Genomic DNA, 17290 nt, shown 5'->3' with positions numbered 1-17290 from the left:
TCGACACTTCAGATAATATGGAGATTACCAATTGTAAAACTGAGTTATATTATTGTTCCATAGTGCTCTGAGTAATCAACAACCTTATATTACAGTCACTATCTTATAAAAGCATTTCAGGTGAGGCTCAATAGATTCCATGAATTCTTTATAACATCACCGACATTAATAATTCTCAGATGTCTTCTTTCAGCCTGCAACCTTAATTGCTCTCTCTTTAATCTGATATAGATGTCTCATATCTCTTCAAGTATTGTTTTGAAGTGACTTCTATTCTAATACAAGTGATCTTATGTAAAAATATCTGCTCTGTTAATTAAGTAAATATTTTCCATTTATTGTTTAAACTTGTTAAGGTATTATGACCAGGGCCCGATATGTACAGGGCTTGTCTTTGGTACATCCTCTTTGATATGACCAATAGACCTCGCTCTTTACCTTATTCCACGTGGAAAGTTTTTTTGTGCCTTCTTATTTGCTCAACCGAGCGATGAGCTTTTATTGGTTCCTACCATTTATTAATACTCCCCAGGTTTAATCCACACCGTGACTTGACCTAGGTTTGCACAGTGGTGTAATCGTATTTTGTCAGACTTCTCAATGGTCCGTGTTCTCTGTTTTGCATGCGCTCATTGTTTGCTCTGGCTTGATAATATTTGCAGGCCAGCCATCAAACCTGAGTCAGAATTCTAAATATCATTAATGACTTCCACACCGTGACTTGACCTAGGTTCGCACAGTGGTGTAATTGTATTTTGTCAGGCTTCTCAATGGTCCGTGTGCTCTGTTTTGCATGCATTCATTGGTTGCTCTGGCTCGATAATATTTGCAGGGCAGCCATCAAACTTGAGTCAGAATTCTAAATGTCATTAATGACTTCTGGTATGAACAATTAAAACTTTTAAAAAATAACGTTTTCTCAGGTGATTGACAATGTTGATCTTCATAATTTGCAGTAGAATTTTTTCCGTAAAAACAAAATTTAGTTCCTATTGTCTTTGTCTTTAGGTGCCTTTGTGGCTGGAGACTTACATACAGTAGTGATTGCGGGTGATGCCTGATCAATACATGAAGCAACCAAACAAACAGTCTGTGCAAAATAATCCCCACGCACTTCTATGAACTTGAAGCCTCCAATGACCCAAATAGAGGCGCGAATGCAAACATCAGGCAACTTAAACCTGTCAATGCTTGAGTTCTTTCTCTGAAATAGAACATCTTAATATCAACCATTCAAGCATGATACAAGGACAAATGTGAGCCCCCTCTAGACGCTTTGATTTGATCTCAGAGAATCAGCGAGATTGATACATACAGGTTTCTTCCATTTAACATGAATTACAATACTTCATGCCCACGTTGATATCATTCACTTCCTCATAGTTGATTCCTGTGCCTTGTATAATATATGATTTAAAAACTATTCAACTGTAGATTGAGTCCACTCTTTTAAAAATTAGTCATAGATTGCAACCATTATGCGAAGTTTCCCAAATTTAAAGGTCATCCCCAAGTTCGAAATATATTTCCGGATCATAAAGTTCAATCTCCAAATATAAACTAATAGAGTCATCAATATGATTGTTTGAAGCAATAAATCTGGAGCGTGAAATTTAAAACCGTGGCTCTGATACCATGTTAAAATGTTCAATCAGCATTGAAAAATGCTGAATATAAATTCACAGGTTTGAATCTGAACTAGTTTTAATTTGATCACTGCACTGCAGTCCTGATCTGAAGAGATATAATCAATCTTATTGCCCAGATTTCCATACTTTGATTGGTAATGATTAAGTCAGTTTAATACGAGGATGATCTTGGCAAGGTATAGTTAATGTCTATGCATATGTTTGTGTATGCATGTATATCAGTTCACTTGGTGAACTGGTATACATACATGCACACACATATGCATACAATTGCCATGCTGGTAATTCTGACCGACGCTTTCATATCTTAACAGCTTCTATGTATGTCTAGTGGTTGTGGCATAATAGGAGGTGGCTCCATTCATGTTCAAGATATTGGATACTTTGATTATGTTGTGGGTACCAGGATAGAGCACATGCTGTACTTTGATTCATGATGCTGAATGCACTAGGAGGTTTTGTTTCCTTGTTCATTTATGTGGCTACAAATTGATTCTATGCAATGTATGCAACAAGTGGGAGATTGTTGAGATAATGGGTGTTGCACACATTGCATAATATTGTTTATATTATTAATGTTTTTATGCAATGTTCCACCTAGGGGCACTTAGATGGACTTGCAACATGTAGAGATTCTCATGGAATATTCTTGATGAGTTGTATTGAGATATTGTGATAACATTTGATATAATTATTTAATTTTGGAGAAAAATAAATTAAATGGCCAATATTAAATGTGGGTTAATGGGTTAGGTAGCACATGGTTTATGTAATACCACTTGGTGGTTTTGTGAGAGTTTGTCTCTATAAAAGCAGCCACAAGGATAGTTGTAAAGACAAAAAGAAGGGAAGACAAAAAAGACAAGAAAAACAAGTTAGTCAAGGAGAAAGTATTTATGAAGGTTGGAAGCATGGCATGGGATGTGTAGATTCATGATTGTTCTCATGGACTGCTTGGTTATGAATATAGCTTTGAAGGCTTCCATGGTTGTATTGCAATGATGTTTTGCTGAATGCATGGTGACATATGCTTTTGGAGGTTAGGTTTTTTTCTCTCAATGAGGGTTTCCTAGGATATATCTCGTGTCACATTTTTGTGGGTATGTTGTTTGTTCTCTTACATGTGGATTCTATATGTTTATTTGTCTCAAATTTATTATGGGTTACGTGGAAATAGTGATATTTTAGTTGCAAGTTTCCTTACAAAGCCCTTCAACAACATTCATTTCTACTGGGGACCCTTCGAGGTTTTAACCTATATTTCTTTAGGAAGCCCTTCAACTACATTCATTTCTATTGGGATTTGAGCAAAGTTTGAATGAAGGAGATTCGAACAACTCTCATCCACCATCAAAAATCTACCCAAAGAGTTTCCATTAGCCTCAAAACAACAATCAAATCATAAATGCAATGGGAGACTATGGAGTTTCACCCAAAGGGAGACCCTATCAAATACTCTGGTGGTAGTTAAGAGGCTAGATGCCAAGGCTTCATCATCAAGTGATGCTTATCCTTTTTGCTCCAATGGTGTTCAATAGTGACAGTTTTCAAAGACACCTCTATCAACTAGATAGATCTAGACACACTAATCCACAATCGCCTCCCAATATCCGATTATCTACTTATGTAGATCATTCAAACTCCACAAAAAATCACTGAAATGCCCAATCAAGCCTAGCCTTGAAAAAATGGAGACATTGTGTGCAACCTCCTCGACCTCAATCCCTAGATTCACTGATATGGCACTGATCAATGGTAGCAATTAAGGACCTAGAAACCCTTCATCTTGCATTCAAACTCTTGTGCCTTTTTAGACCCACTAGGGCCACTCCCTTGGAGAGTGCTCAAATCCATTAACCCCAAAGACACAGTGGGCCTGTAGTCAGTTGTATTGGGCCACAAATTTGAAGAGTTGCTTGGAGTGAGATCGTCTCCTCCCCTGTTCAAACCTACTTCACTTTGCCTCCCAACCTGTCATGGTTTTCTCTGCTGCCTTCAGATGAAGCGAGACCATCCACACTCTCCATTCACGCACCTGAACTTCCCCCCATCATGCGAGCTCCATTGCAGGTGCCAAAAAAACTCTAGAGTCGGGGCACATCCGCAGTGGCTTCATTCTCCCATCAACAATGGTGGATGACTTGTTGCTAGGAATTTGCTATTTGAAGGTGTTACTCGCAAAAATTCATAAGAAGTTTTATAGTTAAACAAATTTTGATTTTAGTGACATTTACACATTTGAAGGCCACTGGAATACGATTTGTGGGATAAGGTTCTTATGGAATACATGTGTGAAATAAAATAAAAATCTATTCAATGTAAACTGTTTGAATAGAAGTATCACTGAGGATGCTGTCAGCTTCTTTAATAGGTTAAGAGTGCACAATCATTTTCATTTAATAGGTTAAAGAGTATGCAATTTTTTTCTGTGACTTTCAAATGTTTATTGAGGTCCTGCGATCTTTAATAGAAATTCATTTGTGGTAGATCTCCTCCTGTTCCTTTGTGGGAACCAAATGCCATGCATACCGATACTTTTTTCAGCACTACATAGGCTTGTGCACAAGTATTTTCTTTATATGAAAAGGGTGAGGAAGTTTCAAGATGTTGCAGATGCTGATTTCCATTTCTAATTGCTTTGTTGAGTCCATAATTGTTGTTGAAATCTATTGCTTCCTTCTTATTCTCAACTCATTTTAAGGTTTTGACAATTTGAAATTATTAAATGGCTGCTCTCTTTATGAAGGTAATTGGCAAATAAATGTACTCACCCTTAATTGTTAGCTTTTAAAATGGATAACGGAGGGTTCAAATTAAGCTTTAATGGTGGATTGATGGATTCAACTCAAGAAATCTGGTGAGCATACTCTGTATACTAATTAGAGGATGCCTTCTTCTCTTGTTTCAATATTTTCAGGTGTTGGAAGAGACTGGATTTGATATATCTAAGCTTTTGAATGTTGATCACAATATTGAAGTTACTGTAGGGCAACAAAGAGTTCGTCTGTACATCATTGGTGGGGTGAAGGAAGATACAGTTTTTGCACCACAAACTAAGAAGGAAATTAGTGTATGTTAGATTTCCTTTCCAAGAACCTTCAATTTTTTTTCATGTCAATGAATTTAAAGTTCAGATTGACATTTTGTTCCCCATTATGTTATGTTTTGATGTGTGTCTTTGCAAGCTAATGTTATCGTATTCTATAGAAATGTCTGTTCTTTATTCTGGCCTTGCAGATAGGAGAAGAGAATAACCATTTTTCCTCTTATAGTTCTCTAGTTGAACCGATATTTGGTACTTAGTCCAATCTTTTAAGATCTCATTTTGGGCCCTCAATTGGATTTCAGTTCTCTATACATAGAATAATAAATTGAAGTTTTTACAGGGTGGATGCAATGGCATTTTACAGCATGATATACAAGTTGCATACGAGCAGTTATTAGATCTAAATTAGAGATGAGCATTTAATTTGGTAACTCATTATTTAAATGCAGGAAATTACTTGGCATCGAGTAGATGATCTACCACCTACAAACTTTGAGGCATCTTCACGGGGACCAAATGGAATGAAGTATTTCATGGTTGGGCCATTTATAAGGTAAGAGTGATTGTGTAATGGACCTGACTAAACAAAGAGAAGACAATGTAAGTGAGTTTTATTGATTTATAAATATCCTATTTTTGGGGAACCCCTCTTTTTGTAAGGTATGGGGATGACATGTAACCTTATACCATTCTCCTCGGACAGTAATTGTGTCAATGTAAGTCCATAAACTTTATAGAGGTCTCATGATATCAGTAATAAGCATTTTTCCATGGTTCTTGGTGGGATAAACGAGTCTGTTCTTGAAGTGGGTATCACATTGTTGTTTGCTGATCAGCCTTAATCATTTTAACTTTTTAAATTCAATTAATATCATGTTTCTGTAGTTGCACATTGGAAGTCTTGCTTTACACATCATACGACATCACAAGAGAGGAAAAATAGAGAATTTGGACTCCATTCATTGTGGGATTTTTTGGTCCCTAAAACCTGCATCGTATTCACCATTTATGTTTTCTAGTTGTACCACATAATTTCCCTGTTTACAGGAGATTGTTTCAACCGTGCTGAATAATGCCTTCATCTTCTTGATAAAAGGCACGCACCTGCTCTTGTGAGTAGCATTTTCTCCATCATTTTCTCCATCCCTTGGAAAATTGAACCAGAGCAATTCACTTCTATGAGGAGGCAGAAATGCCGCTCATACTTATCTCTTACTTAAAAATTGGTTCTCTCTTTTCATAATGCAAGGGCATTGTAAATTTGCAAGATTGTCAAATATATTCAACTTTTTTTGTCCTACATAAATGGGGAGTATCACTAGATTACTTCATTGGACAATTACCTAAAAGAGGTATGCTGCAGTTGTTAGAATATTTATTATGTATTAGTTGGAATTTATCTTGCAATGAACTATACTTTTAAATCTCAATGAAACAGACCACTGAAGGCATGGATTCAGGAGAATTGCCCTCCATTGACAACAAATGGGGAAGCGTTACTAAAAGGTACATTTTTATTTTTTCAGAATGTTCTTCCTTGTGTTACAGACATTGGCCTTCTGTACTATTATACATTTGCAAATTGATTGTCAAAATTTCTGGATTTCAGTATCTTTTGAAAATTCCAGAGATGATAAAATAACAAATTGTTAGTCTTCATCTAGGGTCGAGCATGAGTGTTTGGAAGGCTAAATCCAGTTCTCCAAGTAGCGGTTCGGGTTCAGGAATCAATTCTTTAATTGAGAGTATGCCTTGCATGGAGTCCCAGCCAAGTAAAGGTGCTGTTATGAGTGATGATTTTCCAGGGAAAAGTTTTCGAAATTTCAGATTTGATTCTAAATACATTCTCCAACTGATTGATGGCACAATATCATCTCAGTAGATCAACGTCTCACTTAGCACTGTAGTTGGAGCGCTGTTTGGGGCTTCAGCATGAATTTTAAACCTTTGTATATGTTTTCAGGTGTACAGAGTTGTAGTTTCAGAAGCATTTGGGTTCTGTAATCTTAATCATATTGCTTATTGTATCAGTCTCAAAACGACGGCAATTAGTATTGCATTGCTGAAACTTTGTTCTGTTCTCAACTGTTATAACCTTGAACGAATATCATCAGTCTAGAATTAAGTATACTATTGAACTTTTGATGGGATGTCTTTGATGTATGTGTATCTTGGATACTGAAAAAGCCATTATAAAGTATTACATCTGTGTCGGATTTATTCAAAAATATAATTGATTGCTATAAGTATTAGAAGTTCGATGTGGGGTCTGGTGGGACCTTCACCCGTGACAAATAAAAGCTTACAAACTGTAAGAATACCTTTGCAAGACCAAGCACTACGGGCGTGCGTATGGAACTCAGGACAATGATCAATGGGATCACCTAATTATGTTAATATTATCAGTATGACATACAACTGAACAGAAGAGAATCAGGCTCGTCCATGGGTAGTTGACGATCGACAATACTTGCACACGATAGGCATCCTTGGTGATCCTGACAGTCGCTAAGTTCGCATGTTCTGTTCTACAAGAATATACCACGTTCGCATTTATTTTCACCTTTTCTTGGTCGCTACAGTTTTGCTATTTGCTTGGGCAATTCCACTCCCGAAGCCAATTCTCTGGCGAACTTTCGTTCTTTTTGAAGCTATTTTCGGTTTCTTTTGATGGGGCATAACGTTTTCCCATAAATTTGAAAAATAGAATAATTTACGAAGTATATTTGTAATTTGTCTTGAAGTCTTTTTCTCAATATTGTCAAGATCGTCATATAAGAAATGATTGATTTTAGCATAAGCTGTATCTTTTAGACCAAGGGTTGTAACTAGCATAGATATCATAAATAATTCTATCTAAAGAAATGTCGATAGATATCGATTACAAAATAATTATAATTTAATTTACTACATCTAAAATTATTTATATTTCTTTTATCTCCATTTATTTAGCGTTTTGCTAACTTAAGCTTTTTATTTTAATTTCTTAAAAAATGGATAATTTATATTTTCAAATATAATAATTTATATGGATGTTTTATGTGGTATTCATTAAATTATTTTTAAAAGTATATTTTATTTATAATAAAATTTAAGCTTTTGACATATAGATGGTTGTCAAATTTAACCTTGAAAAATAAAAGTTAACATTAACACGGTCACACCAATCTCACTCTCCCATTCTGCCATTGTAGAATGCTTATCGGCATTAATTACAATATAAATATCTAAGGCTAGGGAGGGAGGGTGGTGAGGTATAAGGCAAAATTTAAGTGTTCATCGCCAATCTTTGGAGAATTTACAACTATCACATTTTCTAAATGAAATGTGCTTAAAGTGGTGTTTGTTTTTGTTTGGGAAGCTGGGCTGTAATTACCATATAGCTAAATCTAAAACCATTGATTTTCTCACTTTGAGCAACTATCATACGTAGAAACTTAAAATAACTATCATATATAGAAACTTAAAATAACAAAATTATTGCATTTGAGAGACTAACAAATGTTGCCAATAGTGGCATGTTGTGATGGTTAAGTAGTTGTGTTGTTATCCTTGCCATCAAGGTTCAAATCTCATAGGGATGAGGTCCCCCATTTGTGGCCTCACTGGTTCATAGCTCCAGGTCAAAGCGTTTACCCCTCTTTAAAAGAAAAAAGAAAAAAGAGACTAACAAATGTTGATTATAAAATAAGCTAAATTTATTGAAGTCTTAGAAAACTACAATAAAAGGAAGTAAGGAAGTAAGACAGAGCTATGGCATTAGGGGATCAAAATGGCTATGCAGTCGATATAATAGCTGTATATTATAATTTATTAATTCTTTTCAAATTTACAAAACACTCAACTTATAATTTTAATTTAATATTGAATAAGAAATTAATACCCATTCTGTCAACAGGGTAGATGCTTCCTTGGGGGATAGGATATAGTAGTCTAGCACTAAACTTTTGTGTCTTAGAATCTCATCTGACAATTTCAATTTATCTTCAAGTTTTTACAATAGTTTATGACACTTTTTAAATTATAATTAAGGTTTCAAGTCCACATAATCCAATATAATATAATTCATTAGCATGTCTTTTATTGAAGTTTTGAAAATGAACCTCTTACCCCTCGAAAGTTAATCTAATAATTGTATACCAAACTAGTGCTTTAACATAAAAAATATTAAACTTAAGTCAACAAATGCTATAACAATTCTTCGAATTAAATACATTAAGTTTATACAATGGGTGTTAACATGCATTAGAGGCTTTTGCATTCAAATGAACCCTTTACCCCTCGAAAGTTAATCTAATAATTGTATACCAAACTAGTGCTTTAACATAAAAAATATTCAACTTAAGTCAACAAATGCTATAACAATTCTTAGAACTAAATACATTAAGTTTATACAATGGGTGTTAACATGCATTAGAGGCTTTTGCATTCAAATGTTCTTATATTTTTGAATCAATGTTTTAGATTAGACTTAATGACAATCATTAATTGGTCTTGTTTGATATGCATTCATTTTCTTTTCTCTAGCTCATGGTTCTAATGATAGATCATGACGTATGATCCAAAATGCTTATTCAAAAGATAAATACAATTGAATCTAGAAGCCTTTCATGCTTAACTATTGAAACATGCTAAACTATTGGGTACTCTTTTAATTGATTAGATATATCAGATAAATTATTATTTTATTTTGTAAACTACCTCGAGCAAGTATAAGTTGAAAGGGATGATTTGTTTGACACCATTAGTATTCTAATACAAAATTTTACTTAACTGAATCATTAAAAAAACAAACTATGCATCATATGATTGATGGGGCATTGCATAGACAAATAAATAAAACTGTGCATCATCTTGCTTATCTTTAGCTAAACAAGTTACTAGGATTAATTCAATTTTTTAAAAATCTTATTACTCTCCTTATATGTTGCAAACTATTTCCAATCTTTATATAACCTATAAATTGGTCAAAATCAAGTCCATTTTTTTTCCTACCATAAGCATGAGATGTCAAGTCATATAGAGGACATGTGTCAAGCTAACCTTTCTAGTTATTCATTGTATAGGAATTTTGGTATCAAAGATTGTCATTTTTACAAGAGATTAAAATAATGCGACATCGAGTCTCTTGTGAGCTTCAATCCCTTGACTAGTTGGGGGCTAAGGGTAGTATGCTTTGGTGGGGAATTATGTGGGTAACACTCCTAAAATAAAGTACTGCACAATTTGTCATTGTGAATCCTTACCATTTTTCATTAGGCCATAGATCTAATGGATATATTTTGCACTTTGTTCGCCCAAGAGGGCAACCTTATTTATTATTACATTGCATTTTGACTGTCAATCGTGAAAGGTTTTCAAAGCATTGTAGTTGTACTCTATTGGCAATATTCTTGTGAGAAGCTTATTTCAGGAAGTATATTTTTGCTATCTATTGTTGGTTGGGCAATATTTTGGCAGTATAAAATGGACATTTTTTTGCAAGAGAATTTTGTCCATGCAAATTTCCCCTGAATCTATCTCAATATAACCATCCAAACATAATTACATACAAAAATGAATGAATGCTAATATTTTAATGATGCCCATAAAAAAGACCAGATGGGTAATATCTCCTTTGAAAATATAATATAATAATAAAAAATAACAATAAAACTAAAATATAAGAGTAAAGTTATAATTATAAAAGAGTAGAATTTAATTAAAATTAAGTTAAGTTTAATGAATGGTCAAGGCTCATGTTTCTCAAATTCTATATGTATATTCATCTAATAAAACTTATTCCAACACTTTTGCATCCTTAAGTGTTTATTTTTCATAAATCTTACTAAATGACTAGTTTGATGTTTCCTTCAAACAATCTATATTGTTCTAATTTACTAGCAGTGCAATATAACATTTTACTTTATTGCAACTTCATTATACATTATATTGTATTGTACAACTTTATTATAAAATTTTACCAAATGACTTGTTCGCTATTTCCCTCAATAAATCTATATTTGTTGGACTCTTACTAAACACATGTACAATTTCGTCAACCACACATATAACAAGAACTATGATGCACATCTCTTATTTTCTCTCTCTTTCTCATTCTCTTTGCCAAGAATAAGATGAAATCCTTGCATATATTTTTCTATAGTTTGACCATTGTAAAAATCAAAGCCATCAGATTGCCACAATCCATATATAACGTTATATTTGATTTATAGGCATGATTGTGTGCATTTATTTGTCATCAACGTTTTGGATCATACTACATGATCCATCGTTAGGATGCAAGAGAATCATATTTTTTGTTTTCCTTGATTCTCTTGCATCCTGATGATGGATTATGTAGTATGATTCGAAATGTTGATGAAAAATAAAAGCACACAATCATGCCTAGAAATCAAATATAACATTGTAAAAATTCTCAAACCAGATATTTGTGGAACTATTCTATAGATTTGAATGTATTTTTTTGTAATTTGGCCTAACTCATTTGTCATCACTCATGTTTTATGACTTGGAATTTCACTATTAGGATCACTCTGAGTTTGTGTCAGAACTTGGGTGTTAAGAGTGATAGCTTCCCAGAGCACAAGAGATGCAATGTTTTCTTTTGTTAGCCATTCATCACTTCCTTCTCACTTGATAAAGTGATCAAACTGTATATATCCATTGTCTACTAGTATTATTATCAGGTATGCAAGTTTTAAGGGACCTTATTTTATTCCATGCTAATCAAAATAAACCCATTTCTATCCCCATACAGAAGAAGAAACTTCTGATGTAACCCTTTTTTTTTTTGGCTCCATCTCTTTCCTAATAACCATGCTTCACAACAAGGATGAAATAAAGCTTGCAAAAATCAATGCCTCTCTTATATTTTTCACCATTTATGCGTATCATGTAGCATTTCCATTCTTCTATCGTCCATATGACCATTACTTCTAGCACCATGATTTGAACCATAGCCCACAAATCCTCAACCCCAGCTGCACACGTTATGAATGCACCTTATGATTGTGCCCTCATTCATGTTTGATGTCCACAAGGTCAAATTGTCTCCAAGGAGTTGCATAATAAGTGTGTTTTCTTTGTAAGATTCTTCACTCAACATATTGAACTCTATAATTGCTTCATCAAAGTCCTTCTTGACACACATTCTTGATCAGGTGAATTTAGAATTTCATTGTAAAATACAAAAAAATTGAGGTCTAACCTTGGCCTGAGAGGACTATTGGAATATTAAATGTTTGTTGTTGTCCCATGAGCCTCCAATACACCTACCCAACAAAAGACACTGCAAGATGTAACAATAAAAAGCATTAAATGTGGTAGGTCATTTTGAATTCGAAAATGAGAGGGAGATTTTGTGTGGACAACAAGAGACAAAAGGTGGGAATGTTTCATTGATAAGTTAGATCCCAGACATTCTGAAAGAGACATGAATTCAACAAAACAATAGAAGCAAAAAGTTCTATCAGATCTAGCAGCAACACGTATGGATGACTTTTTGAAGTTTTTATGAAAGTAATGTTTTGTCCTATATGAGTAGTGATTGCTCCAAGCTTATTGTATGCAACAATATATTGTTGTAAGTTTGATTTAAGTTTTTAGATATTTTGTTCTTCTAGGGTTTGTAGTTCATTCTCCTGATTTATATCAGTTTGATTTAGTCAATAAAAAGCAAGCAAACATACTTGCAAATATCCAATCTATTGTGTTTTAGATATTGTCCCCATTGATACATTATGTTGTGCTTGTCAGTAAGTTTTGGCAAAACAAAGGATAAATTAATAACCTTATTTATGTATTTTTCAGAATGCTTTGTTTCCCTTCGCAACAGTCAACTTGTGTTTGGGCCGAGTAACTTGGCTTACATTGATCAAGGAACTCGGTCTCCTATGTCGAGTCCTCTATCTGCCAAGCCCCCTTTTTTCGACCGAACAACTTGGTCTCTAGGTGTCGAGCAACTCGATATTGCCGTGACTTGGCTCCTTACCTTGCCGAGCATCTCGACTGCTTCACTAGTTTTTTGATTTTTGATTTTTTTACATGGTAGTAGAGTTTTAGGTCCCACATCCTCATGAGTTTAGGTACTATATCTAAGTGTTTGACATTTTTGTGTAGGAGACCTGGTTGGAGATGTAGGAAAGATTTGGCAGAAGCCACTGTCCTTTAATGGAGAAAATTATGATACTTGAGAAAAGAAGATGAGAATCATTATGGTTGCAAATGGCTGTGGGAGTTTGTGGTAAATGGGTTCAATGATGTAACCGACCCAACACAATATGTTGCCCTCACCAACCATCAAAAGGCTTAGCTAAGGGAGTCAGGAAGAAGGGATGCAAAAGCTTTAAGCTTGATTGAGGCAACCATGATAGAAACAATTTTTCTTAAGATAGTAGGAGTTAATTATTCAAAGGAAGCATGAGATATCCTTGAGAAAAATTTCAAAGGGATCGATAAAGTCGATGTACTAAAGCTATAGACAATTAGAAGGGAGCTTGAGAACATTTAAATGAAGGATAATGAGTTAATTGCAGACTTTAGCTCAAGGATCTCTAGTTTGTTAAACTTGTTGAAATCAAATGGAGAAGATTATGAGGAGCAAAGAATATTTGGAAAGATATTGAGGAGTCCACCTCCAAAGTATGATAATCTTGTGATGACCATTGAAGAGGCAAAGGACCTCACAACTTTGACAATGGATGAGTTGATGGGTACACTTCAAACCCATGAGCACCAAATTAACATCTCAACAACATCTTCCCAAGAGAAAGCTTTCAAAGTCTAGAACAATACAAGAGGCAGGGGGAGAGGAAGAAATGGCTTTGATAGAGGCACTAGAGGCAGAGGCTGTGACAACTCCAAAAAAAGGAACGCTGAAGGAGAAAGCTCAGGACAAGCAGGGAATCAAGAGGGAGAAATCAACTCTCAAAATAAGTCTAGTGGAGGTAAGAAGAACTAAAAATCTAACAACATTTATGTAGAATGTTATAACTGCCATAAATGTGTGCATTATGCAAGTGAATGTTAGAAAAAAAAAAGGTGATCAGTTAAGGAAAAATGCAAATGTGGCTGAAGTACACAATCCCACAACCTCCATCATGTGCAACATTGGTGAGAAGGCAACCTTGAGGTATGGTATTTGGACAACAGTTCCAAAAACTACATGAGTGGTAATGAAAGTCTATTTTCATTTATTGATAAGAATTTCAAATCTAAAATTAGAATGGGAAACAATGAAACCATTCCTATTATGGGCAAAGGATCTATAATGGTTCACACCAAGCAAGGTGAGAAGAGAGAAATCCAAAATGTATATTTTTCCCTGGGTATGAAGAACAACTTGTTGAGTGTTGGACAACTCATTCAAAATGGTTATAAGGTACTGATGGAAAATGACAAGTGTGTCATTCATGAGAAAGAAAGATGGGAGTAAGAAAGTTCTTGCAGAAGTCCAAATGACAAGGAACTAGATGTTCCATTGAGGATAGAGACATGTTTCTCTTCTTAAATTGTTGTTGCACTTCCCAAGCATGCATGTACATCAGTACATCATCAATCAACTTTAAATAGCACGATTGAAGACCCCTCCAAGCTATGGCATCTCAGGTATGGACATCTTGGTTTTTCTGGTTTAAATTTATTATTCAAGAAAATAATGGTAGATGGTTTTGTTGGAAAATCATTTTAGAATAGCTGAGAGTTGGGGGGGGGGGGGGGGGGGGGGGGTTGAATCAATTATTCAAGGTTCAGATGTATAAATAAAACTTTTCACAATTCAGTGAGTCCATAAAACATTCTTAACCATGCATGCATTCATTGTGTGTTAACCAAAATTGATATGTTACTATAAAATCAACATGCAAAAATGTAAAGCATAAAATGCAACATATCCATCAACACATTTGACACAATGATTTTACGTGGAAACCCAATTTGGGAAAACCCACCAATAACATGCTACTCCTTTTTCACTCTTCTGAAGTGATGCCCTGTTAAAAGCCAACCCTGTTAAAGGTTACAACACACACTATTAAATGTGACCCAGTTAAGAGATTTCAATCACCCTGTTAAAAGTGAGCCTTGTTAGAGGACTTTAGGCCATTCACTTGGAATGCCACCTTGTTAAAGGATTTTCCAATGTTTGCTAAGTCAACCTTTCTCGAAAGGATTTATCTTATGCTGATACAATTGTTAGAAAGTAACAGTAGAGCTTTGATCTGATACAACCTACAACCTTACTTGCAAATTACAAATCACTATTCAGTCCTCAACTCTACTTCGCTTCCAATCTTTGTAGCTCTGACAACTTGTTCACCCTTCAAGCATTTATCCTCTTTAAGCCTTCTTGCTTAGCTCGCCATTGCAAACTTCTTCTCTTGGGTCACTAGATGAAGCAAACCACCTTCCTTCTCCTTGTTAGATTTTCAAATCCAAAACTCTCTAACCTCTTTGCTTTATGACCAAACATCCCTACATATAGGAAATTAGAACTCTTTCCCGCTCATTATCCATCACCAAAATTAGGATTTTCGATGGATTAGGTAGGATACAATGTATCTACCCCATATCTTGTATTCTCTAGAAAATTCTCATAGAATCCATTTGATTTCGCCTCCAAAATGGTTTACATAATATTTTGTGCCTCCAACTCATCAATCTTATCTTCCTCTTGATTCACAAGTTCCAAGAAAGAAAACTTGTTAGCTTTTAATTGGCGAATCTTCGATCTTTTTCATAATGCAACAGCTCGGCATTATCAATTTACTGATGCTCAGCACATACTATGTTACTCGACATCTACTGTGAAATCACTCGTCATCAACTGGATTTTATTGATGCTCGACATCAATTGAAAATCACTTGGCATCTACTAACTTGCTTGGCATCCACTAGAAATTGCTTTCACTCGGCTCCAACTGACTTTTTGCTTGACTTGCACTAACTTTGCTCGACAGCTCCTATCAACTTGGTCAAGCTTAGCAAATGAACTTTGTTCAACCTTATTCTTCTAAACTTTCTAAGTGTAGCCAATCATTTTGTAACTTCAAGTAGGTCATCAATACATTATGTTATTACTATCTTAATTGATTCTTACACTTCGATACATAATCATAACTCAACCTTTCCTCTAGGTAATTTTGTTACATCTTGTTGATCAAATCCTCCATATCAATCAACTAAGTTATAGTGCTTGAAACATATAAGCAATTGTCTTACTAGCATGTAGCAAGTTTGACATCAGTGACAAAACAATGATTGAAACACTTCTTCAACACTTTTTCTACTCAAATGATCTTTTCAATCATATATCAACAATCTCCCTCTTTGGCATTGATGGAAAACCAAATTGATCAACCAGTCAAACAAATGATAAACTAACTAGGTTAAAATAGTAAGGCAATACAAAAAAAAAAGTTTGTGAATAAAACTTCTTCCTCTATTTGCAATCCCCTCTTATGATGGAATTACAAAATAAAACTCCCTCTTTTTGTTCCGATCCTTTCTCTGAGTGCTTTCTACTTTCTTACCAAACTAAACTTCTAATATACTTTTTCTTTTGATCATCTCCCTTGATCAATATGCACTTGATCAGTTTACTGTACTTTCTCCCTCTTTTACAACAATGCCAAAGACATATACTCAACACTTGGCATCTTGATATATGCAGACATAGGCTTTTGTAGGCTCTTCAATTTTTTTCCCTCTGTCACCTTGCTTGTGACTAATTTGAAATTCTAGCTTTGTGATTACTTTAGGCAGTTCCTAAAGTAAGATCCACTGCATCAATTTGTATGAAATGAATGCCAGCTTGTTTGATGTAGGGTACTCCCTCTATCTTTTACATAGCCTTTGATAGAGGTATCACCCCTAATTTACCTCTTAGATACTCATAAGAATTCTTACATAAGCATCCTTAAGTAATGCTTTGGTGAAGATATCAGTAATTTGCTCTTTTGTGTTGATATATTTCATCTTCAGCTCTTTGTCTTGAACCAACTCCCTTACATAATGATACTTTATTGCAATGTGCTTTGTCTTTGTATGCATTACAATATTCTTTGATATATTTATAGCACTTGTATTATTACAATAAAGTGTCACTGGTTCTGTGATTTCTTCCTTCATTCCCTTAAGTAACTATTTGATCCATACAATGTTTGTGCAATTAATAGTACTAGCAACATACTCTACTTCAACAGTAGATTGGGAAGTACAACTCTACTTCTTGCTTGTCCATGTAACAAGTCTTTTGCCTAAGAAGAATGCTTCTCCACTGGTGCTATTTCTGTCATCAATATTTCCAACCCAATTAGCATCAGTGTAGGCTTTTAGTTCAAATTTTTCATGCTTCTTATAGTATAAACCATACTCTTCTGTTCCTTTCAAGTATCTCATTATTCTTTTCACAGCCATCAGGTGATTCTGTCAATCTAGCAACTATCCCCACAACTAATGCAATATCAGGTCTGCTGTCTACTACATATTGTAATTTTCCAATCATGAATCTGTATAATGTTTGATTGACCTTAGTTGAATCATCATTCTTTGATAGTTTGAGTGATGTTACCATAGGTGTACTTACTAGTTTTGA

The 17290-nt window shown here is 34.6% G+C and overlaps 1 protein-coding gene and 1 pseudogene across 1 annotated transcript in view; one reads left to right on the top strand and one right to left on the bottom strand.

Annotated features, from left to right (window-relative positions):
- The window catches only part of DCP2 (decapping 2), a 99577-nt gene extending 92739 nt beyond the window's left edge, over positions 1-6838 (top strand). The window contains exons 5-8 of the mRNA XM_089808684.1: positions 4567-4719; positions 5145-5248; positions 6134-6201; positions 6360-6838. Of these exons, the coding sequence (XP_089664810.1) occupies positions 4567-4719; positions 5145-5248; positions 6134-6201; positions 6360-6577 (543 nt within the window). The 3' untranslated portion in view covers positions 6578-6838. The remainder of the gene's footprint in view (positions 1-4566; positions 4720-5144; positions 5249-6133; positions 6202-6359) is intronic.
- Positions 6839-11668: 4830 nt separating this feature from the next.
- The window catches only part of LOC149528079 (14-3-3-like protein), a 125513-nt pseudogene continuing 119891 nt past the window's right edge, over positions 11669-17290 (bottom strand).

The sequence above is a fragment of the Cupressus sempervirens genome, chromosome 11 (assembly GCF_028749045.1).
Source record: "Cupressus sempervirens isolate cs-2001-9-10 chromosome 11, ASM2874904v1, whole genome shotgun sequence".
In the NCBI taxonomy this organism is placed as follows: Eukaryota; Viridiplantae; Streptophyta; class Pinopsida; order Cupressales; family Cupressaceae; genus Cupressus; species Cupressus sempervirens.
Note: the sequence above shows the minus strand (reverse complement) of the source record. Positions and strands in the feature narration are given on the sequence as shown.